The following is a 26,481-nucleotide window of genomic DNA, read 5'->3' as shown; positions in this document are numbered from 1 at the left end:
CGCGGACCGGGAGCGCGGCCGGGCCGGGCCGGGCCGGGCCGTCCCTCCCGCCGCGGCTCGGTCGCCGGCCCCCGCACGGTTGCGGCGGCGGGGGCCGGGGTCCACCGGGGTCCACCGGGGTCCACCGGGGGCCGGCGGCCGCGGCTGGGTTTGTAATCGGCTAGAGCGGGCAGGGGCTGTATCTGCAGGCGGGTGTGGAGGAGTGTTTTGCAGCCGCCTTCCTGGAGGAGGAAACCCGGGCAGCGAGCCCGAGGGGCGCGGAGATCGCGACGGGACGCGCGCTGGACGAGGAGGTTCGCGTACTCTCGGGCTGCGCCCGCGTGCGCGGCCAGTTATTCATTCAGCAAACATTAATGGAGCCCCTCGCCGCGTCTCCAGCACGGTGCACAGTTCTGGGATAAAGGATTACATCATCGTGCCATCCGTGCCCTCCTAGAATTCGCAGAGAATTACAGTACGTGTGAAAATGATACGGTAGAATTAATCACAGGCTATCATGGCAGCCTCCGGGGGGGGGGGTGCGTGCGCGCGTGTTGAGGAGTGCGGCGGAGCTGCTCGGCCTGGCAGAGCAGATGCTTTGAATTTCCTTGAGCGCCCATTCGGCCGGTTGGGTACTGAATTGCACTGCAGACGGCTCCAACAAAACTAGGACTTCTACTTTCAGGGAACTTGCAGCCTAGTGGGCCTTGAAAGAATTGTAGGAGCCAGCCACGTGAAGGAAGGCGAAGGGAAAGTTACCGAGGCAGAAGGACCATGTCACGGTGGCCAGGAACTGTGCAAGAACATGGCACACGGCAGGAAGTTTGGTCTGGCAGGAGCGTACGGTTCACATAAACTGGAAGAGGGGGGCAGGCTGTGGATGGCAGGAGTCACCTTGGAGGGGTTGTCAGTTTCATAATGTGGTGACAGTGTGTCTATGTGTCATGTTCCTCTCGTAGACTTCTTTGGACTGCCTGTGGTCATACTGACTCATTTCTTACTTATTGATTCTTCCAAAGGATCTTTTCTTTCCAGCCAGCCACTCTCCTGTCCGGTAATTGACAGCTTCAGGACTTACAGACCAGGAAGCAGTGAGCCCCACACATTACCGTTTGACTCCTTGCCATTTCTAAGGATGTCAAAGTAATGTTATTTATTTCCACTTTGGTAAACATGCCCCCTGGGAAATTTTCACAGGGAGGACTTACAGGTTGCAAATAGGTAATCGGGTGTTCATAGTTCTGGTGTAAATCTTGAGGGTAAAGACTGTGGTGGAAGTTTGGAAGTTTTCAGACTTAGGAAGGTGATGCATAAATGTCAATACCTCAGTCCTGGAAGACTTCTTCATACTTAGGTAGGGTGTTGGAAAAACTGGTTTTCCAGGAATGTATTTCACAGCAGCTTGAAAGTGTAGTTGGACAAATAAAAGATCAGTTTTGAGAGCTAGAAAAAAGCTCTGAAATTTCTCAGTTTGAAGTATTTCCAGCATATGAAACCATATTCTGCAGTTAATTCAAGGAACATTGACTACTAATAATAACTGGTACCTAGCATTTTGAATTTTCACATGCTTATTAGTTTTTTGAGCCCCACAACTAATTTGAGAGGTATGTACATATGTATTATTCTTGAAGACACTGAATCTTAGAACATTTGTGACTTCCCAAGGCTATAGAGTAACCCTAGTAATTCGTAATTCCATATTCTTTCACATCAATATCTTACTGTCATCTACTCACCAGGGTAGCTAGTAAAAACTTATGCCATTAGGGTGATGAGTAAAGATGTGGACCTGTGTGAGGTGAGGTTAGAGTACTTCTTCACAATCTTTTTCATATCATGGCATACATAATAAATGGTAATTGTCTTGTTCATTGACATAAACTGCTCACAGCCAAAAGCCTGGTTGCCTAAAGGGTAGAAGAATCAATATGCCAGGCATATCATTCAAGGTACATGCATTCTAGTTAGGAAGCTGTGAGTGAGTTGGAATACTTTATCCCAAAAGAGACAATGGATATGGATTATCTCATCCGAGAGGAGACAGTCCAGATTAGGGGGAGGAAGACAGAGTGAGGAAAGATAGAGTTGGGAACGGGTAAGATACAAGAATTTCAGTTAGAACAGATTGATGTGAGAATCAAGAGGTAATGTCAGGGGCCTTCGCTCGCTCGCTCTCTCGCTCGCTAGCTACCTGCTCCCGGTGGCCCTGAAGGCCTGTGGGCCAGGGGCGGCCCCAAAGAGTAGGAGGCGGAGGGGGAGCAGGTGGGCTGGTCCAAGTGTTGAGGCGCTGCACTCGTGCATCAGGAGGAGGAGGAGGAGGAGGAGACTGCAAGGATAGGCCCAGGAGCAGTGGTGTCCAAAGAGAAACAAGTGAAAAATGTCAACATGGAAAATGCCCAGCAGGAAAATGAAGAACAGGGCCCTGTGCAGAATGAAGAGGAATCACGCAATTCGAGAGGGAGTGAAGAGCCAGAAGAATGGAAGAAATGTTAAACTGGGGCAAGTGAGACGACTTGTCCCTAATTTTCGATGGGCCGTACCTAACAAGCATATTGATCACAATGAAATGGGAGATGATGTGGAAAAGTTTGTAGGGCAAATGATGGAGATCAGGAGAAAGACTAAGGAGTAGCAAATGAGGCATCATAAGCACTTCCAAACTCCTGAACCTGATAATCATTATGACTTTTGCCTTATACCTTGAATGTTAAGGTTTTCCCTGAGGTTAATAATGTGGCCTCTGCTCCACAGGCTTGTAATTTTGTGATTTACTTCTTCTGTAAACCTTTTGGTGTTTCCAGTTACCAGTTTGTAATTAAATACTGTTTTGTCTCTGTAAAACTTTCTGTCTAGCAGGACAATTTCACCCAGTTTTAGAAAAAACTATTCTTTTCATAATGTAAACTTAATAAAGCAGTTGAAAAAGCAAAAAAAAAAAAAAGGTAATGTCAGGAAAAATTTAGAGTACTCATTTGGTCGATCTTTTTGTTCTCAGAATTGTTCCAGGACCAAGGACTATGGCTATGCTTCTTAATACCCAGCCAGGCCACCTGATTTGGTCTAGATGTGATTGTGCCCTGTTATATTTGAACATGATGGTAACAAGATGGGAAAGAGGTTTGCGAAAGATCATGACAGCATGGACTTGAATGGGAGAAGTTATAGACAGACAATCAATATAGGGTATTATAATTTATCACGAATCGAAGGAATTATTTACAATTTATTCTTGATCTGCTGTGTGCCAGGCACTGGGTTTAGCTTTCTGTCTTCTATCTTACTCTTCACAGTTATTTTGGAAGATGGATATTAACTACCTGCAGTTTCAAAAGTGAGATTTAGAAAGGTTAAGTAATTTGCTTGGGATCAATAAGAGGCAGATTCCAAAGCTTCCACTCTCATTCCCGAAGAAGCTGCTGAAAAAATCCAGGGCACTAGAGGCTACTGTTAGAATATATTATTCTATTCCTCTGTTGTCCATGAATATCAGGTAGAAGTGTTAAGTCTGAGGCTCTAGTTAAAAAAAGAATTGTTAGGATTTTATTACAAATCAGGTGTATACCAGAAACTAGCTAAACTGTGGGGTTTCAGGGCATAGTTCACCAGAGTGCCCTCACTTCTGACACCAACTGCATATTTGAGGTTTTCCTAGAACCATGCTTAGATTTGATAATTTATCAAAAAGACTCAAATAATTTACTGAAAGTTGTCATATACATGCAGTTTATTCCAGGGAAAGTACACAGATTAAAATTGATGAAAAGAGATGCAATGTGCAGAGTCTGAGGGGGTTCCAAAACAAAGCTCTTGCTGTCTTTAAGACATGTTACTCTCCCAGCCTGTATGTAGGACAGTATGCATTGGGAACTTTTTATTGAGGCTTCATTATGTAGTGATTGAGTATTGATTGCCCACATAATTGATCTCAGTCTTTAGGCTAATACTAATGTGATCCAAAGCCGGCCCCCCCCCCCCCCCCCAAACACGTGGTTGGTCTTTCTGGTGTGGCCAGCTCCCAGTTTAAGACTGTGGAGTGTGTACCCTCCCAACTCCTGGCCCCTAAGCAAAAACAGTCTGATCAGGTATGACCTAGGTTAAGCTTCCAGAATCCGAGGGTAAAGGCTAGATTTTTCTTTGGGCAAGGCCAAACTCTTAACTATACAAGAGAGACTAAGGAGAAGGAAGAGGCAAAATTAACATCAAAATTGTAAATCTAGATCCTGGTCTAGACCTTTGAAACCACTGAAAACAAAGAGCCACTTGAAGTAGAAATCTGTGGGAAGTATGTTCAATTCAGTTTCTGACATTTTTGTGGTTTTATCATCTTTCTGGATTTCCAAGAGAAAGAAATTGGTAGATACAAAGATGGTGAGCAGACAGGGTTGAAGGTATGGAGTAGGACATTTCCTGCTTATTCTCCCTACAGACTGAAGATAAAGGGTGGCAAGATGGCAAGGTGATAAGGAGACATGTTCTTGAGGTCTGTAGACTTGTATTTATTTGGCTCAAAATTGACCATTTACTCCACACTTGATCTTAAGCAACTTATATATATATTTGATCTCTCCGCCTCAGTTTTTTTGGTCTTAAAATGGGTGTACTACAAATATATACTCTGCAGGAGTCTACTTTTCAGGATTGGTTGCAAATAAAAGATGGAAATTCTTTTGTAAACTATAAAACTTTAAAAACAAATACTATCTAATTCATTGTAGAAGGAAGAGTTCCAAAAGACCCAGGAATAAGCCTTCAGGTATACCCAGGAAAAAGTAGTAAAGGGAAAAAGAAACAAAGATTTGTGACTTCGGGATGAAAGTGTTTTCTATTAAGGATAATCAAGAACTTTAATTCCAGATGGCAGGAAAGATACAGAGAAGTAATTGAAAAGAGTTTTAAATTCAATTGGGGTGGGATTTTTGTGGCTCATCAATTTATTTTTTATTAGGGGCCATTTTTTTTCCCTAGAACAAAAGCCATCCTTTTTTTTTTTTTTTTTTAGCTTAATATTGAGGTGTACTTGACAAATAATAAACAACACATATTTAAATTGTGCAGGAGACTGACATGTTTACATCTGTGAAACCATGACTAAAATCAAGATAATGAGCATATCTATCACCCCCCAAAATTTCCTCTTGTTCTTTTGTAACCCCCCATTGCTGGCCCCCCATCCTGTTCTTCTTTCCTCCCTTCCTATCCGCAACCTGTGATCTGCTTTCTGTTCCTATAATACCCTCCAATATATACTCTTTTTATCTGTTTTTTGTTTGTTTTATTCAGCATCTACCCATTGATGGATACATCTGTGAGAATTACTGAATAGAAAGAAGTCACATCATTTAGGGGTTAATTTGTATGTCAAGTGCAAAGACTAGAAATGAGTTCAGAATAACATGGTAGATCCTTAAGGCAGAATTGTGTGATTGTCTCTTATGCTATGGAAGTTGGATGCTGTTTATATATGATAGTTATTCTCTGGGAGTTAGGTGATGTCCAATTCTACTTATTTTACCTATTAGTTATTTTTATGGGCTTCTGATATTGATATTAAGCCTTGCAGGAGCTTTAATAACTCAAACCTCATTTGTCAGCAAATAGAGAAGGGATCCATTTCTCTGAGGCATTCTAATGTTAACCATATGCGTAGACATCAATGTGTAAAACTAAGATGCGAATGTATCAATTCGTTGTGAAAAATAAAATCTCTTTATAGATTCTCTGGAAAGTCAAATGCTAATCAGAAGATTGCTTGGTCAGTCAGCATTCACCACATTGTGAGTTTAAGTGTTTTAAATGTTTAGATAATGCCTTTCCACCAGGATAAGGATCTTTGTGGATGTATCCTTTTCTCTCAAAAGATTTGATATGCCTGGCATGTGTTTCACTATTATCATTACAGTGAAAGAATGACTTGATCCCCCCCCCCCTTAGTTTCAGTCTTTCGTAAGAGAAAGTTCACACCTTTCCCTTTTTATCTTGCACTGCCTTTCAGTTAATACTTTGAAATACCTTTGAAAAGAAAAAGATAATTTATAATATTGTTGACTTAAATACTATTTGAACATATTCCAGAGTTAGTCTGTGTTGAGGTTGTTTAAATCAGTATAGCAAAACAGACAAAATAATTTCCAGAATTTTTCCAGAATCCTTCTGAATAGGTTAACTTAGGTACTATTGAATTGATCAATATTAATATTTATATTAGTTTTCTAGTACTACTATAACAAATTACTACAAACTAGGTGGATTAAAGCAACAGAGAATTACTGTCTTAGAGTTATGAAGGCTAGAAGTCTGAAGCTAATATGCCAGTAGTATTGGTTCCTTCTGGGCTCCTTGAGGGAGAAGCTGCCGCATGACTTTCTCCTACTTTCTAATGGCTGCTGGCAATCCTTGGTGTACTTTGGCTTGTAGATTTATCGTTCTCGCCTCTGGCTCCTTCTTCATATGACCTCCCTTGTGTATCTCTGTGTCTCTGCATTTCACGTGTATTTCTTCTTTCTTTTATGAGTCATTAAGACTGAGGACCCACTCTAAATCTAGGATGGTATCATTAATATCCATAATTTAAGGATTTGCAGTGATCTTTATTTTCAGATAAGGGCACATTCAAAGGTACTAGGGGTAGGAATTAGGCATATCTTTTAGGGGAATATACCATTACTACCCATTACAGTATTAAGTCATATTAATAACAAACCACTAGCCTTTATAGGGTATACCCTGTGCCAGAAGTTATGTGACCCTTACTCATTTTGTTCTCCAAAAAAACCTAGAAGATAGATTTGAGTCTCACTTTTTTGCTGCCTTCTGCTTTTAAACAGGTCTTGTCACTATTTCTGGCCCAATTCTTTTTGAATTCAAAGTCTACTTCTTCAAAGACTCTTAGACCTTGATGAATGCATGACAGCAGGATTAGTTTATCATTAACTTACTCTGGGTATTACCAGTTCTAAAATTCAGCCCTTCAGATTTATTAGATGAAGGAAAAGGCTTGTAAGGTTGATCATGAAGCAAAAGAGGGAAAAAGGTAGCTCTTTCTATTTTTGTATTTCTTACCCTTGGAGAAAATATGGAATTCATATGTATTTATGAACCATAAATTTTCTATGCATTTTAATATCATGACCATTATGGAGCAGTACTCTGAGGGCTTGTTGGGCCAATCTGGGTGGGAGAAACGTTTAAAATGTGATGCATTTGAGGTCCTTTATCTTAATTTATTCATTTGAAACCCTTCTTTTTTACTTTCATTCTAGCAGAAATTTTCCAAGTCTGGGATGTTGGGCTTTGACATGGATAGAAAGTAGAAAATGCCATCAAGGATCTAAGGAGAGAGGAGTGAAAGGATAAAGGAAGCTAGAGAAGTTCTCATTTCTGTGTTTTGTGGGCATTTCTATTAGGCGGAGATATATGTATTTGAGAAAATGTTTGGACTAGTGTAGCTCTAAGGCTACCCATAAAAATTCAGACCAGAAAGGATAAAAAAAATAGCATTTCTTTAGGAATAACCCATTACCTTCATATGACTAATTGATGGTGAAATCTGTGCCTTTTTTTTGTCCTCCAAAGAATTCTAAGTTCAAAGTGAAGTAGTTTGTTTTAGTCAAGTACCTTTAACAAAAATTGTTTTAAGCTGAGAAGAATGCTGATCTAATTTTTTTCAGATCTTATCCATGTGTTTTATATCTTCAGATGAAATTATATTTATAAACAGAATGAATTATTCTTTGTGCTTATAAAATAGGAGCCTACAACATGATAACTAGTTATTACACTGCTAGAAATAACATGGGGTTAGGTCATAGTTCCAGAAAATCATGACAGAATTTGCCTGCAGCACTATGAGTCATTAGTTCAGAAGCCCCAAATCAGCGTATATTTATAATTATCTTTGCTTTTTTATGGATGGAACCATTGACGTTCTTACAATTTGAGAAATAATGTAATTGGCGTAGTGTCTGCAATTTGCTCATGATAATTCCCCCCACCTATCTCTTTAGCGTCATTTGGCATCTCCTCCTTGCTGTCTACCCAGTGACATTGACCTTCTAATGCCTGGAAATGATTACGCTCTGTTCTGGGCCCTGGTAAATGCTACTGTCTGCCTAGACTGCTGTCTAGTCTTTTTTCATCTGGCTTTACCCTTTTAGGATAAATGTTACTACTTCAGGCAAGCCTTTCAAACTCCTTGGTTTAGGCAACTCTTTCTCTTTCTATACTCTTACCTTTCCACTACAGTACTGTCAACTTATAATTAAATAATTTGGAGGAAAGAGACAGGCCTTTTTTGTTCACCACTGTGACCTCTAGTAAGTAGTTGTAGCTCAATGAGCATTTATTGAATTGATGAATTCAGGCATGATATTTGCATCCCTTGGTCCCTGTGATTAATATATTTACCTTATTTTTCTCTTTCAAGTAAAATTTATTTATTTTTTTTCTTAAGAGCTTGGCTGAATTGGAAGTGTTATGTACTCATCTCTACGTAGGGACGGATCTAACACAAAGAATAGAGGCTGAGAAAGCACTCCTGGAACTTATTGACAGCCCAGAATGTCTCAGCAAGTGTCAACTTTTATTAGAACAAGGAACAGTAAGTATTTGATAACAGCGATTAACCATGAAAAATCAGTAGATATATGTCCGTGTTATTGAAGTTGTGTAGGTAAGCAATAATTGATAGATATTACTTTTGGTATATTTTTTTGGTTTAGTTTCTTTTAGTGTCAGAGAGATTAATCATAGAAAGAATTGAAAAGCACACTTAGAGAAGAGCCCAAGAGGTAGACATAGACCTGAGTTGACCATGAGTTGAAATAATTTCTTGATTCTTCTTGACCCCTTTTGATGTCTCATATCAGTATGGGCAAAGGTTGCATTTTTCGAAAGTTGACTAACAACTTTAAAAAAAAAAAAAAGCTGCGTAAGAGACACAGGTTATAATTAAGTCTAAAGCATGAAGGAATGGTTTACAGGAATGCTGACTACCTCTTGCCTACCTCCCTTCTAGAGATTCTTAGCCATTCAGTCAGTCATGCAGCAAATACTTAGATGTGAAACTAGGTATAGTGCTACCTACTTGCTTTATGTACATGTATTAAAGTAACTTATAGTTTAATTGGCGAGGCATAAGTGTAAATAAATAGCTATAAAATGATATGGTAGCACTATAGTAGGGGACTGGAGGGGCTAGAGCACAGGTCAACAAACTTTCTGTTAAGGGCTAGATTATAAATATTTTAGATTTTGTAGGCAAAGAGGCTAAATCAAGGATATTTTATAAGTGCGTCTATAAGAAGAGAGAAGACAAACTTCCATAAAGTTTTATTAATGAAACTTAAAGTATAATAATTGAGTATAGTTTTTTGTAATACAGATCTACTAATCAGAAGAATGAAATTATTCTTTTGGAGATAACATGTAACTTAATTGTGGTTCAAAATTAATATTTCTGTCATCAGTGTTGATTATAAATGTTCATGTGTTAATACTCATCTGTGATGAGATTTTTATATTTTATCTTTGAAAATATCTTTTTGCATAGATAGATACTGCCAAATATTGGTATCACTCCACAAGCACATGGTTTTAATTAAGCATATTCATCACTTAGGAGGCATTTATAGAATTCTGTTGAACTTGTCTTGATGTTTGACTTTCAGAATGTCATTACATTGCAGATTAATCACTTCCAATTGAAGGTTAGGTGGAAGCTCCTCAATTGCTCAGTTAAATAGATTTTAAGATATGGAAATTTCCTTTGCACTTGCATCAGGGTCTGAAAAATGCTGCTGGAACTATAGTATGAGCTCAGAAAATATACTCAAGAATAGAGATCTTGCTACTTGCTTTAACTTTGGTAATGTGGAAAGTGTATAAAGCAGCTTAAAGCTTAATATTAGTTGTGATTGAAATAGTGTTAGTTATTATTAAAATAACTTTACTGCCTTGTCAATTTTGTAGTATAAGTACTAAGCATTCATTTCCCTTTTTAGGCAATTTTGTAACTTTAGGTTGAATTCATTAAATACATTATCAAGTTTGCAGCAAAAGCTAATTTTCAAAGCCCTTGAGCATTCAACAATAGTTTAGGATGGGTGTCAAAAAAATTTCAGTCTTGGCCCTGAGCCAAAAAAAAATCACAATAAAACTTTACCACTGTTAATCTATTGAACTACAGTGTGGTGGAGCAAATCAGGACTTTCAGCTTTTATTTCTGACAGAAATTCACACAACTGAAGATAAGTTCACAAACGTAAATTGAAGTCCACTATTAACACCACTGATTCAGGATCCCTGGGTGGCTCAGCGGTTTAGTGCCTGCCTTCGGCCCAGGGCATGATCCTGGAGTCCCGGGATCGAGTACCACGTTGGGCTCCCTTCATGGAGCCTGCTTTTTCCTCTGCCTATATCTCTGCCTCTCTCTCTGTGTCTCTCATGAAATAAATAAATAAAATCTTTAAAAAAAAAAACTGATTCATTAACACATGACAGACCTATATAATTTACTACAGAGTATATATTGATGAATATATAATGGATAACCATAGGTTTTAGAATCTTAGATTTTTATAAGCTTTATAAATTTGTACAACTAAGCCATTTTCTGCTCCATATATTTTTACTATCGCTTGTGATGCATCTTAGCAGCTACTACTTCAGGTTGTACACAATTAGTGTTTTCTCAACTTCTTTGTAAATATTTCTGGCCTGAAGTTCCAGACTCTTCAGAGGTCTTTAGTCACTTCAAACTTAGCATTGACTTCTGGAATAAATGGATAGTGTTGATAACAGAATGAACAGAATTAGCAACATCTGTCAGCTCGTCAGAAACTAAAGAGAACTTCCAAATCATTTACCTTGTTTGAAATTGACTTTTGAAGTTGCTCCCATGTCTTCAACTATTTGAGCATTATTCTCACTGAAAGGCTAGTAGTTTGGAGTTTATTTTCTCTGCATACATAACTTCGCTACAACAATAAAGTAGTGGTGATTTAATTAATTCTTCATTGGTAAACAACTTTCCTTGCTTGGCTAACAAATGAGTGACTTCAGAACTTTGGTCTCCATCCCATTTTATTTTTGTGAGGAAATTCCACTGTGATGAGATACTCTGTTCTAATTTTCTACTTTTTCTGACTGTTGATTCCTGTGGGTTAGGAACATTGTCATGAATACTTAGTCTGATATTGTCAACATATAATCTTTTAGGACAGCTATAGTACCATTGCATAAAGAGCACATTGCCCTATCTAATTCAGTAACAAAATAATTCAAACTCTACTGTGTCTTAAAAGTGAGATATTTGAAATCTGCATTCATCTTGTTTTGACATGATTATGCCCTGGTAATAATCGAAGGTACATGTCATGGTGATACCCATGGTACTCGAGATGCTGTGGAATTATAACTATATTATTGCAATTTATAATGCATTGAGCAGCAGTATGAGGCAATGAGTGCCGCATACAGTCTGTCTCAACTATTCAGCTCTGCTGTCATGGTGAAAGCAGCCATAGACCATATATAAATGAATGAGCATGGCTATGTTCTAGGTTTATTTATGGACACTGACGTTTGGTTTCATATATTTTTCACATGTCACAAAATATTAATTTTTTCCCCAACTGTTTAAAATAGTAAAAACCACTGATACCCCTTGGACCTTGCAAAAACAGAAAGGATTTGATCCATGGGCCTTAGTTTCTGACATCTAGTCAAGAGAAAAGAAAGGACTATCTTTACAAGAAACTGCTAGAGGTATAGTAAAGAGCTGAACCAAATTTTGTAAGATTGAGTATACTATTAAGTTAAGACAATTGGAAGCCAAAGAGAATACGATAGTCTAAGACGTGGATCTGAAGGAGTAGGGAAGTCAGGATGGAAAAGGCATTGAAAGGGATAAAGATGGCTGTGATGGTCACAGGATAGTGAAGAATAGAACCAGGTGAATTTGAAGAAATAGAGGCCAGAACATACAGGACTGTGTAGACATGTAAGAGTATTTTATTTGAACTTGCTCAAGATAATTTTTTTCTCTCAATTATTTGCTGCTGTTTGAAAAAGTGACCTACACCTTCCTCAACTATTGAACCCTTATGAGAGATTGTGTACATATATGCGTATATTTGTGTAAATACTTTATTCATTGTAAATCTGCCAGTTTGGAAAACCAGAAACATTTCCATATTTGCTTAGGAAAAGTTCCTGTCATAGTGTTTTGATGATTCTAATTTCATTTGTGATAATAATATAAGAAATTTATTATTCTTTACAGACATCCTATGCTCAGCTCCTTGCAGCAACATGTCTTTCAAAACTTGTTAGCCGAGTCAGTCCTTTGCCAGTTGAACAGAGGGTAGATATCAGTAAGTGGTTTTATTATGCTTTTTATAAAATTGTATTTTATTTTTTCATTGAAGTATAGTTGACACACAGTGTTACATTATTTAACATTGCACTTTCAAATATTTTTTTTTCCTTTTAGATATGTTAAGCTGTTAACAGGTATGCAAGTTATTTAAAATTCTGTTAATTTTTGAAGATGAGTTGTCAACTCTCCTTTACCCATCTAGTGATGAAGTTATGTGTTACACAACAATGTGTAATAAAAAAGAATTTGTTTAGCTGAATAACAAATAATAACTGGTATTTTATTGTGTGGACTGTGATAAGATTTGTACTATCTCATTTTATCTACTGCACTTATAAAGTGGGCACTCTTATCCTCATTTTATAAATGAGGAAACTAGATTTGATAGGTTTTGTTATGTACTCAAGATCACATAGCTCAGAAGAAGGAGAGCTGTGATTCAAATCCACACAATTTGTGTGGAGTTTTTGTTCTTAGTCATTGTTTTAACTTCATATGCAACTGAATGATAGAAAAGAAGTCAATTCTCCATTTATTTCTCAGGATGTCACACAAAATCATTTGGGATGCATGTCAAATCAAAAGCAGGTTCCTACTTACTAGGAAGATAATGGGTATATGGAAGAATAGTATTTGGAGCTTAGTATAGTTGGAGAACTGATTCTATGAAGTATATTTTTTGGAAGTAATGCATTTTAAGATTTTGTGTTTGTGTGTATTTGCTTTTCAAATGGGCAGAAGTCTAATAATTATGGGAAAATAAATTTTCAGTTATCTTTATAGTAGAAATGAACAGTTGACTCTTTGGTGCTCTCTAGCCTCACAGTTCACATTATTTGTGTTCGTGTATCAGAAAAATTAAAATGTATATGTATGTTGGATCTGAAGCCCAGTTTTTGAAGGATTAAATTATACAATGACATGTCATTTGTCTCATGTATTTGATACTTCTTTTAAGTATCCTATCAGAACCATAGGCACTATGGAAAGCCTGGAGGAGGATTTATCTATGTGTTCATGGACTTGGGTGATTAAGAAAGCAAAACAAATTTACAGTTTTAAAAATTAGTGTTCAAACATTATAAACCTAACTCATAAAACATTATTTTTTTGACTAACTTTTACAGACACACACACACATACGCACACAATCACTTTAGGTTTTATTTTTTTAGAGCAGTTTTAAAATTATGCAGAGTTGAGTTCTCATATCCTCTGTCCCACACACACATAGAGCCTCCTCCATTTTTAGTGTCTTGCACCAGAAGTACTTAGTTATAATTGAGGAACCTACATTGACACATGATCATTACCCAAAGTCCATAGTTTACATTAAGGTTCACTCTTGGTGTTGTGCATTCTGGGTTTGCATAAATGTGTAATGAAATATATCCCCCATTGTAATATTCTACGGAATAGTTTCACTGCCTCAGAAAAAAATCCTCTCTGTGCCACCTGTTCATTCCTCCCTCCCCTTTAACCCCTGACATCCACTGATCTTTTTCCAGAATGTGAGGTAGTTGGAATCCTACAGTGTGTAGCCTTTTCAGATTGGTTTCTATTACTTAGTAATATGTGTTTAACCTTCTCTCATGTCTCTTCATTGCTTGATAGTTCATTTCTTCTTAGCACTAAATGATATGCCATTGTCTGGATCTACTACAGTTTATTTGTTCACTTACTTGATTGCTTCCAAGTTTTGGCGATTATGAATATAGCTTAAAGCAGGTTTTTATGTGGACATAAGTTCATCTCATTTGGGTAACTACTAAAGAGAGTGATCGTTAGATTGTATATTGAGTGTTTAATTTTGTAAAAAAATCATAATACTGTCTTCCAAAGTGGGTGTACCATTTTGCAGTCCCATCTGCAAAGAATGAGAGTTACTGTTGCTCCACATTCTTGCTAACATTTGGTGTTTTCAGTGTTTTGGATTTGGGGTGTCCTAATAGGTGTATAGTAGTATCTTACACTGTTTTAATTTGCAGTTCCCTAATGACATATGACTGAACATCTTTTCATACTTTAGTTTACTGTCTGTATATTTTCTGTGATGATGTGTCTAACTAAGTCTTTTGCCCATTTTTAAATCAGGTGGTTTTCTTACTGTTGAGTTTTAAGAGCTTTTGTGTGTTTTTAGATAGCAGTCTTTTATCAGATAAGGCTTTTGCAGAGATTTTTCTCCCATTCTGTGGCTTGTCTTCTCATTCTCTTGATCATGTTGCTCACAGAGCAAAAGTTTTTTACTTTTAACTGAGTCTAGGTTATCACTGTTTTTTTTTTTTTTTCATGGAGTGTGCCTTTGTTGTGTGCAAAAAGTCATGCATACCCAAGATAGTCTAGGTTTTTTCTCTATGTTGTCTTCTAGGAGTTTTTATAGTTTTGTGCTTTACATTTAGGACTGTGATCCATTTCAAGTTGATTTTTGTGAAGAGTGTGTAAGGTTTGTGTCTAGATTCATTTTCTTATAACATCTTTGTCTGGTTTTGTTATTAGGGTAGTGCTGGCCTCATAGACTGAGTTAGAAGGAATTCCCTTGCTTCTGACTTCTGGGAGAGTTTGAAGATAATGGATACAATTTCTCTCTTAAATATTTTGTAGAACCACCAGTGAACTCATCAGGGCATGGTGCAGAATAATTATTGATTCAGTTTATTTAAAAATATAGGCCTATTGTCAGATGGTCTAGTTGACATATATTTTTAAATAAATACTTAAATAAAAAGACCATTCATTAAAGGAAATTTGGAAAAAAGAAAAAAGTAGAAACTTACAATTTCATGCAACAAGTGATGTGTTTCCTTTATGAGTTTCTTTGGTTTGACTTACTCTTATTTCTGCAAGTAGATTGGAATGTTTGTCGTGACGTTATCTGATATATGTCAAAGTGGAAAATGTGAGGAATTGCTTCAAGAGTCACATTGTCTTTACAGCACTGCAGAATCCTCAGTTCTTCATGATATGGTCCTAGACTACATATCTTATTATTTTCCAACATTATTGCCAGTTTTCTGTATTTACCACACTATTTTCTACCTTTATTAGTATAATTAACAATGACTTACTGTTGCTCATCAGTTAAATACCATTTTTTCAGCTAAGTAGTCGAGTCCCTTTATGACGACCCCTAATTGATAGACCATTCTTGTAACCATGTATCTTTACGTTATTTCACTCTTTGACCTTTATATCCTTTACCTAAGAAACAATATTAATAATAGTATAATAACAGTATCTTCACATTGCTGTGAGAGCCACAAAGGGAATTTGCTGGGGAGCACTTCTGTTCTAACCAAGGCACTTCTATTCTACAGGGTTCAGCACCCGAAGAGCCTTTAGTGCAGAGCTTTCCAACATTTTTTGAACGTCTATGTGAGAGGTTTTTTTAGCTGTTTTATTTTATTCTCCTGTGTGTCTTCTTGAGTATTGCATTTTCTTCTTGGTATGGCTTTTCTCTGTTATCTTGGGCTGGTGATGATGAGATGGGTATTGTTTTACTTGGTCGTTATCAGACACTTAGTAAACTGGACAAATATTAGAACTCATGTAAAAAAAACGTAACGAGAGTTTTATGTAAAATATTCAGCTGAAATAATAAAAATATAGTTTATTAAATTTTTTTCTGCCTTAGATAATAACTCGTTGGTCGATGTCTTAACTTGGGCAGTCTGGGAAGGTGTATTTATTGGTACCTAGCTTAAATGTGAAACTTGGTTTATCTCCCATTTAGTTGTGTTATTATTTTGAGATTATCCTCCTTGTGGTTATCATTACCCACCTACAAATTTCCCACATCCCCTCCAGGTTAAAATATTTCAAGATAGTAAAAATAATTGAAGTAAATAAACCAGATTTTCTTTTATATTCTAGAAGCAGTGTCATCTTCTTAAGCTTCATTATTGAAATAAAACATAGGTAATGAAGCTTAGGATATCCTTATTACCATAATCCATTGGAGAAACCTTTATCAGGCTTATCCTAATTCTAGGAAAATCTGTGCTTTTTAAAAAAGATTTAATTTTTTTATTTGTATAACTATATAATCTTGATGTTAATAAAAATTAAGGCTGAAATATAGTAGTCATGAGAATTTTTAATGTCAGGAATCTCACTACAGCTGTTTTTAGTTAAATATTGAAGTATTTACCTCTCCTTCATTCTTTTCCCTAATGGCCTGACAGCCTTTTTAAACATTTTTTTTCCTTTGTTTTTCTGTTAGACTTTTGGCATATGTGTTATCTGACCTCAGTTATTCAATCCACTGGGAAGCTCATAGCTGACTTTGCTACCCACTTTTAATGATTTTGGTGTATCAACTTTGTTCCAAGGTTTTTTTTTTTTGTTTTTTGTTCCAAGTTTTAATTTACTATTCTATTTGTACTTTCTGTAACCTAATGTACTTAATTTTATCATACTGTACTATTTGTATTTTTTATGCCACTTAAACAGGATGGTATACAGTCAGTTTTGCTATAACAGACATACGCATCCCTAAAGTGACTGTGTTATGCATTGTTTTGCAAGACTCATGAGAGAAATGGGATATGGAAATAAAACTCAGGTACTTTGTCAGTGACACATTAGAAAAAAGAAATCTAATATAAGGTTTAGTAGAGATTTACATGTTTTAAATGGTTAAGAAATACTTAAATGGTAAAATAAATATTTTATCTTGAAGAAGATCTGAATTTTGTTTTTGGATATGGACTTGTGAGTTATAATGAAGTGGTGGAAGGTGATCAGAAATGGAATAGAAAGGTGTAAAACCAGATAAGGATGCATGAGGCTGATAACACATGAGGTGAACTGATATAGCTACTAGATGTTTGAAGTGTATGCATTTTGTGTATAGTTTACTTCATTTGGCCTGGTTGCAGTTTTCTTTATTCACCTGGCAGTTTTTTCTACATGAAATCATGCAAAAACAAAAGTGACATTCTCATTAGACTCAAATTCTCCCTAATATTAAATTTAAATTGGAGCAAATTTCCCTTTTCACAATAGCCTTATGGTAGAAATGACCATTTTGGAGAATGGAATTAACTTTTTGTCAAAGAATGTGTCATTACCAGCTATTTTTCTTAACATGATTCACAGTATGTTACTGAAAAGTTCAAATGATCACAGAATATTTTCTTATAGGAAACTACATTCTTAATTATGTGGCATCACAACCCAAGCTGGCACTCTTTGTTATCCAAGCTCTAATTCAAGTCATTGCTAAAATCACTAAATTGGGATGGTTTGAGGTTCAGAAAGACCAGTTTGTCTTCAGAGAAATTATTGCTGATGTGAAGAAGTTCCTTCAGGTAAGAAGGCATTATTACATTATTAGAACATCACTAGGTGGTTATTTTGTTTTGTTTTTTTGTTTTATAAAACTTTTTTCTTAAAGCCATATGAGTTATTCTGTGGCTACCAGTACAATATTAATTATGATATATTGTTTATCCTCTGGATCCTTTATTTTTTATTGCCAATAAATGAGGATCATGCCATTATAAAAGTTCCAAACCAGAGAAATGAAAATTAGAATGTTAGGAAACATCAGAAAATTAGAAAATACACAAAAATTAGAAAACTTAAAAAATACATGTTCTGTCCTTTATAACATGGTTGGCTATGTGCTACATATAAACAAAATGGATATAATATTTTTCATGTATTATGTGATGTAATGCTCATAATATCTCTGTGAAGTGGATCTCATTTGCAAATGAGGCTTAGGAAAATTAAGTAAATTGCGTAACTGCACAGTGACCCAGTAAAGCATAGAGCAAGCACTTCAAGTTTTCTAACTTAAGAGATACATATATTTAATTTTTGCATTAGACTATATTGACTATGCTAATTTCTCTATTTTTAACCTAAATGTTTCAAGTTATGGCATATGCGCATTTAACCTACACAAATTTAGGTATTTGACCTGCAAAAAATAAGAAAAAGAAAAATAAGCAAGAGGACAGTCATATAAATTGTGCTGATGATCCCACTTGCCATTCCACAGAGTAGTACATGTCTGGGAGTGTGATGTGGCCAACCTAGATCTGTCATTTCCAGTCTCTGCATGCCTCTCAGGGTGACCATCCTGCCTTGCTCAGTGTGATTCAGATATTTAAAGATACATATTTTTTCATATAAACATTATCCCTAATTGCAAGAAAAGGACTTTAGCTGGTGCTCTGCTGCAGAAGCAGTGATCTGTTACAGTTCTTGAGCAAAAACCAGCAGTTTGGGTTGAGAGATGGTTCAGTATTGGTTTATTGGCAATTAGAGGCAATTTGGACTTTCTGAGATTTTATTTCTTAGGCAATAAATCCCTGTGTAAGATGTAACTCTACCATGCAGTGCAATTCTAGAAACCTCAGAATACGAAACACTAAACTATGTTGCTTCTTTTTTATTCAGATTGTTAAAACCCTGGTTAATCTTTGATCATCTAAAATTTCACAAGAATGAATGTATTTTTAGCCCTGAGGATTGCAGCCCTGGGGTGGTGGGAGTTTATTCAGAGACAAATGAATTTCTCACTCCAGGGTTGTACTCATAATTTTGCCTAACAAAATAGCAACCCTTTCTTGTTATTTTCTAAGATCACACACAGCTTACCAAGAATCATTAGTCTAGTAGGCAAGAATAGACCTCAGAGTTTTTTAAAAATAAAATTAAGGTCGGAAACAATGGAATGAAGTCATTCGTGTTGTCTAACATTTCTCAAGCTCTCTTTCCAATGGCTGGTAAGTTGAACTTAAAGTTGAGCTTTTAGTGTGTTTTTGTCAATTTTGGAAAACCAGAAGAAACAGAAAATGTTTTGTCTTCAAGCTTTATCAGCGTATCACAAAAAAAGCACTTGCTTTCTGGTTTGACTTAACCTAACTTTGAATCATGCGAAAGGCGACTGACTTTAAGTACTCAAATATAGTAGTACCACATGGTTCCTTTGGGTATTAGCAGCTTCTGTGATTTTTGTACTAAAAATTATTTTAAATTTGCTAAAATCTTTAATTGCTTGAAGTTTTGTACATCTTCTTTTCTCTGTTATTGCAGTCTTATTGCTGCCATACTACAAACATTTATGAGCTTCCTTTCTATATACATACCCAGGAAGAGCCTCCTGTTATTTATGACAGTGCTAGTCAAATTGCTAATTCACAAGATAAAGAGCAAATGTAAATCAACGTGGTGCTTCCTTCACTGAGGAAGACTTGCTATGAAAAAAATGCCAGCTAAACTAAGGAGTGTGCTTAGTAGGGATTTAGCTGTTTTATAATCTTGTGCAAACTCTTTCTGTCTCATCATGAACCAGTACCAACCGTTCTCAGATAAGCAGTGAGTTTGTAGATGACCAGCCATGGTCCCTGGGTGGCTCAGTAGTTTAGCTCCTGCCTTCAGCCTGGGGCATGATCCCAGGATTGAGTCCCACATCAGGCTCCCTGCATGGAGCCCGCTTCTCCCTCTGCCTGTCTGTCTGTTTCTCTCTCTCTCTCTGTCTTTCGTGAATAAATAAATCTTAAAAAAAAAAAAAAGAACAGGAAATCTGTAGCTCAGTTCAAACTGTTGAGATAGTTGTGAAGGACCGTAAAGAATTAAAATGTCAAAATTATGGCCCATTTCTTTTGTTTATTTTAATTTTTTATTTTTTTTTTTTTAAATTTTTATTTATTTATGATAGTCACACATACACAGAGAGAGAGAGAGAGAGAGAGAGAGAGAGAGAGGCAGAGACACAGGCAGGAGAAGCAGGCTCCATGTACCGGGAGCCCGATGTGGGATTTGATCCCGGGTCTCCAGGATCGTGCCCTGGGCCAAAGACAGGCGCTAAACCGCTGCGCCACCCAGGGATCCCTTGTTTATTTTTTTATCCTGAGATAATAAATAGAAGAATGACCGACTATAAAATTAAGACTTGAAAAATGTGTAGTCTGTATTAATGCTTTTTTATGATTATACTATAATTGGATGTTACTTTTTTATTTTTTATTTTTATTTTTTATTTACTTAAATTCAATTAGACTTTTTTTAAAAGATTTGTTTATTTATTAGAATGCATGGGAGGGGGAGGAACAGAGGGAGAAGAAGAGAAAGAATCTCAGTCAGACTGTACTGAGCTCTGAGGGTGATGTGGGGCTCAATCTTAAGACCCTGAGATCATGACCTGAGCTGAAATGGAGTCCATCATTCAACTGACTGAGCCACCCAGGCACTCCTGGATGTCAAATCTTTAATTTTTACACTTCTAGTGTGATTTTGCAGCAGGGTAATTTGTAAGTAATGGTGCATATAAAATCTGAATTTTGATTTGAAGGAAGTTTTTGAGATTAAATTGGAAGCTGATTAAATTAAAAACATTATTTATCATGTTATGAGGCTATGAAACTGTGTACCATATTGATAGTCATGTACTTATTTACCCCAGTGCATTGGACATTTTAGATGCCTTCATTATAGATACCATAATAAATGTATACACAAAGCACTGTTAAATAATATTAGAAGGGCCTAAGTGATCTTATCTGTTATTAGATTGATAGATTTAGATTAGTTCTTAAGTTCTTTTTATTTTTTTATTTTTTTATTTATTTATGATAGTCACACAGAGAGAGAGGCAGAGACACAGGCAGAGGGAGAAGCAGGCTCCATGCACCAGGAGCCCGACGTGGGACTCGATTCCGGGTCTCCAGGATCTGCCCTGGGCCAAAGGCAGGCGCCAAACCGCTGCGCCACCCAGGGATCCCTTAAGTTCTTTATTAATTATTGAGTGCAGCTATCTCAGTAGCCTTCAAGCAAATTTATAGAACTAAAAGGCATTTTTTTGGTTCATTCTTATGCAGAGTCTTATGAAAAGTTAAACCCTTGTATTTTAGGGTTGGGTTAATGTAAGTCCTAGGTGCTATAAACATTTTGTGGAGTATTATGCAGTTCTAAGGTGAGCTTTTTTGCCCACTCAACTCTGTGTGTACCTAAATTTATCCTTTAAAAAAATGAGCTTGAAATCATTTTTGTAGACCTTCTAATGATTTTTGTACATATTTTAGTAGATACATTATTGAGAAAAATGTGATGTTTCAGTATTTAATTATTTGTTTACACATTAAGAACTGATAATATGTCTGTACTTAGGGTATACTTGGTTGTTTTCTCCATAGGGTACTGTGGAGCACTGCATAATAGGAGTAATAATCCTTTCAGAGTTGACTCAGGAAATGAACTTGGTAAGCCTTCCATCTAATAGTGACATGAAGTTCGCTGAGTAATGCTGATTCTTTCATATAAAATGTTTGTGTGGCATGAAACTCTGAATAATCAAATCTTTTGTTATTGTGGGATAATTGAGTATTGGAACATTTATTATTGAAAGTAACAGCAACAGTGTAAAGTGCTACAAGGAAGAGAATTAGACATGGTCATTGCTCAGACAGTTGGTGAATTGTCCTTTTATCCTCTCTGTATAGTCATATACTAACCATAAGAAATAAATGATATGAAGAGAAACAAATCTTTATTTGCTTACAAATAAAAGACAGAGTTTGGCAAATGAATTTTCAATAATGGGTACACAGCAGGACTCCTCAAAAACAGGCCACTTGGCACTTGGCCACTTGCTAGCATGGATTTTCACTCTGTACAAGGAGAGTTTCCCCTCAACAGTGCCTTTATGAGCTCAGTAGCTGAGCACATTGTCACCTCTTTCTGCTCACTTTTGTACTTATCATAGTTCTAAACAGCACAAAAACAGAAATTGGGTCCTCTATGGGATAATGTTAAAATAAAAGGGGCTAAAGGTAGTGTCTATATTTTAAAACTATTGTCATGTTAAGTAGTCTGTCTGTGTGTATAAATATGAAGAGCTTGCATACCCAGGACTACTTGCCAACTCCCTTTGGAGTGTCAGTATAGTTCCTTTGCATAAAAAAAATCCCCCAAAATAACTATTTTCATCTTTGTTCAGTCAGGAATTAGAAAATATTTCTAGTTTTATTGGATGGATATCTTAAATTTAAAGTGATCTCTTAATTTATCATAGACGCCTCTGCCCCAGAGTATATAAAGATTTTTCACTTATGGCTGTATGCCAGTATGCATGTATGTATGTATCTCCGGGGCTAATAACAATAGTACCTGGAACAGAGTTACTGTGTTAGCAGGTATATTATGACAAGGACTTTGGCTAATCCTATTAGGGTCTATAAATACATCTAAAGAACTGTGGCTTTCTTTTAAAAAATAATTTTAGTATGAAAATTTTATCTCATAAAAATGTAGAGAATAGTACAACAACCCCATGTATCCATCATCTAGTTTATACAACCATCAGCTTTTTGCTAATCTTAAAACCAGCATTTTTTTTCCATTTCTTGTTTTATAAAAGCCTAACAGGAGTACAAATTGCTCTGGTAATAAGGGTTTGCTATCGAGAGAGGTCTAGGTGACATGGCATTCTAATAAAAATGTGATTAAAAGAGCAACCAAGTTTTTCTTTGAATTAGCTGTGTCAAATTTACGTAAGATTCCTGAGTACAATACAAAAAAAAGTTTTTTTCTCAACCATTTGATACTAAGTTTCCAGCATGATCCCTGAATACTTTTGTGTATATCCTACATACAAGGACATTCTCCTGTGTAACTCTAATACAACCATTACAATCAGAAAGCTAACAGTGGCATATTCTATTTGAGTTCTCATATTCTATTACTATTACTCTCATATTCTATTTGAGTTCACCATTTGTCCCAGGAAGGAACCAGTTTAGAATTGTGCATCTCATTTATTTGACATGTCTTATTAGTCTCCATCTATCTAGAAAAATTCCTCAGTCTTTCCCTCACTTTTCATGACCTTGACATTTATAAAAATTACAGGCCTGTTTTGCGAAATGTCTCTCAATTTGGGATTGTCTGATGTTTCTTTGTTATTAGATTCAGATTATGCATATTGGTTAGGAGTGTCACAGAAATGATACTGTGATCTTCTCACTGTTTCCAGTCAGGAAGAACGTTATTTGATTTGTTACATTACTAATGATGTTTACTTTGGTTACTTGATGAAGATGGGCTCTACCAGGCTTCTCTAATTGTAGATTTATTTTTTCTCCTTTGTAAATAATAAGTATTTAAGACTGAAAAGACCCATTCCTCATCAGGCTTTCAGTTTATTCACTTATTTATCAGCATGGATTCCTGGCTTCCTTTTTTATTTAATAGGTTATAATTTGTTACTAACATTATATTTTGATGTTCACATTTGCAAGATTTGGCCAGTAGGAACCTTTTCAAGCTAGCTTCTCTGTCCATTTGACACTCACTAGTCTGAATATTTTTCTTACTTTCTGGCACGAGATATTCTAGGCTTATATATCACCAAGTGCCTTTTGAAAAAAGCTTCAAGGTCTGAAGTTTGATTTTGGTTTTGTATGGGAAAAAAAATACATGGCTTTTGTGGACACATTTTATTAGTCTAATTTTATGGCATTTATAGTATCAACAAGTGTTTACTAAGTACTTCTGAACCAGGCAGCAAGGAGATAGATCTACAGTGCATGATGAAAATCAAACACTATCATTGTTAAATGTGAGCCAGGTAAATTCATATAATATCAATAACAAGATGTATTTTTTTAAAGAAAAACATCTAAACTTGAGGTTTCCTAAAAGAGGATTGTATGCTATCTTGTTTTTTTCAAAGCCAAACCTATTATTTTACTGTTCCTAAAGGGTATTCAATATATAATCCTCAAGAAGTAAAATATCCTTTACCTACATTATAGAGGTATAAATATATAGTAGACAATACATACATAGTCCCTCTTAAAAGACTGGATATCAGTGAGAAGTCCAAGTTAAGTAAGTATGTAGGCCTTGAAGATAACTGAAATAAGACCTGGATTTGTCAAAACCATAATGAGATACCACCTCACACCAGTGAGAATGGGGAAAATTAACAAGGCAGGAAACCACAAATGTTGGAGAGGATGTGGAGAAAGGGGAACCCTCCTGCACTGTTGGTGGGAATGTGAACTGGTGCAGCCACTCTGGAAAACTGTGTGGAGGGAGGTTCCTCAAAGAGTTAAAAATAGATCTGCCCTATGACCCAGCAATTGCACCACTGGGGATTTACCCCAAAGATACAGATGCAATGAAACGCCGGGACACCTGCACCCCGATGTTTATTAGCAGCAATGTCCACGATACCCAAACTGTGGAAGGAGCTTCGGTGTCCATCGAAAGATGAATGGATAAAGAAGAGGTGGTTTATGTATACAGTGGAATATTACTCAGCCATTAGAAACGACAAATACCCACCATTTGCTTTGACATGGATAGAACTGGAGGGTATTATGCTGAGTGAAATAAGTCAATCGGAGAAGGACAAACATTATATGTTCTCATTCATTTGGGGAATATAAATAATAGTGAAAGGGAAAATAAGGGAAGGGAGAAGAAATGTGTGGGAAATATCAGAAAGGGAGACGGAACATGAGAGACTCCTAACTCTGCGAAACGAACTAGGGGTGGTGGAAGAGGAGGGAGGTGGATGGGGGGAGTAGGGGTGACTGAGTGGCGGGCACTGAGGGGGGTACTTGATGGGATGAGCACTGGGTATTATTCTATATGTTGGCAAATTGAACACCAATAAAAAGTAAATTTAAAAAAAAAAGACCTAGATTTGTATTTAAGTTCTATTGCTTACTACTTTGTACAAACTTCTGAATATCTTTAAACTTACAGACTTACTGTCTGTAAAGTGGGAATGGCACTTTCCAGGATCTTAACTAAGATCAGATAAGCTACTAGCAGCGTAGGGCCTAGTTGTACAAGTGCCCCCATAGGAGGTTCTTCTGTTCATGTTATAGATATGGTAGTAATGAGAGATTGGTCTAAGATAGTGTGTGCCTATAAACTTTAATTTTCCTGTGTAAAAAGAGAATAATCGAAATAATATGTGAAGAGTACTTCATAAATCACATTTGTAATATTACTGTATGCTATTACTAATTTGTATTAAGGAAAATATATATTTTTTAATATATTGAGGGAAATATCAGAGAGACAGATGAAGTTTGATTTAAAAGAAGGGAAGAAGGATGCCTGGGTGGCTCAGAGGTTGAACGTCTGCTTTTGGCTCAGGACGTGATCCCAGGGTCCTGGGATCGAGTCCCACATCCCAGGCGTGGGGCCTGCTTCTCCCTCTGCCTGTTTCTGCCTCTCTCTCTGTGTTTCTCATGAATAAGTAAAATTAAAAGAAAAAATTTTTAAAGAAAAATTAAAAATAAAAGCAAAAGAAGGGAAGAGTGCTGGAAATGCTAATTTGAATCCTACATACTGGTTATAGATTCCAGTAACTGCTTTCTGTAGTCATTTCTGTTATGTTTCATATTTCTATAAGTAAATCTGGCATTTAAGTATAGTCTAAATTATATGATAGAGCATAGAAAGTATCAGATAATCAATTTTGAGCTCACTGCTTTTTTTAAATCTATAAGCATTAGCAAAGAAAATAGTTTATTTTCTTCTTCCAAATAGCAAAAAGAATGCGATGGCGACTGTAGCCCACAGTGTTGATAGTCATTTGGGTATCAGACTTCAACTTCGTTTACTGTTTGCTATTGATAAATGGAAGTATTAATGGCATTAATAGTATAGTTTTGACCATATCATATTTTAGATTAGAGGCTCAAGAACTATTTGTGAGCGTATTCTTAAAAATTATTTAGCGTTAACTAATATTCAGAGGGAATGTACTATTCCTTATGTAATAAGATTTCAGGTTATTTATAATTTCTGCCTTTCTTTTTAAAACACCAAGGATATATGAACCAATGGCATTTCTGGTACATATAGAAATATTACTTTTTTATGAAGAGTTTTTCCATAATTGATTATTAACTGATTCACAGAAAGTTAGAATTTGATTATCTTAGAGATTCTCATTTTACAGGTGAAATCTGAGGAAAGGGAAGTTGTTACTTGCCTAATGTGAAATGGTGCATGGTTCAGGAGTTGATAGTCTTAGGATTCATCTATTATTTTATAATCTATATTTATATTGCCTCTGAAAGTATGATCAATTCTGGTTTTTAATTTTGGAATTGGTATGGTTAGAAATACCAATGAATTGAAACAAT

The 26,481-nt window shown here is 36.2% G+C and overlaps 1 protein-coding gene and 1 pseudogene across 6 annotated transcripts in view; both read left to right on the top strand.

Annotated features, from left to right (window-relative positions):
- RANBP17 (RAN binding protein 17) overlaps window positions 1-26,481 on the top strand; it is a 301,345-nt gene that overhangs the window by 425 nt on the left and 274,439 nt on the right. For all 6 annotated transcript variants that reach the window (XR_007410239.1, XR_004814857.2, XM_025434993.3 and 3 more), the window contains exons 2-5: window positions 8,432-8,578; window positions 12,263-12,353; window positions 17,501-17,667; window positions 21,505-21,570. Coding sequence is in view for 4 of the 6 variants with exons in the window: in XM_025434993.3 (XP_025290778.1) it covers window positions 8,432-8,578; window positions 12,263-12,353; window positions 17,501-17,667; window positions 21,505-21,570 (471 nt within the window). In the remaining 2 variants the exon portion in view is untranslated. The remainder of the gene's footprint in view (window positions 1-8,431; window positions 8,579-12,262; window positions 12,354-17,500; window positions 17,668-21,504; window positions 21,571-26,481) is intronic.
- LOC112651632 (protein BEX4-like) lies at window positions 497-3,911 on the top strand (annotated as a pseudogene).

This window comes from Canis lupus, chromosome 4 (assembly GCF_003254725.2).
Source record: "Canis lupus dingo isolate Sandy chromosome 4, ASM325472v2, whole genome shotgun sequence".
Classification (NCBI taxonomy): Eukaryota; Metazoa; Chordata; class Mammalia; order Carnivora; family Canidae; genus Canis; species Canis lupus.
This window is presented reverse-complemented; position numbering and strand designations above follow the sequence as displayed.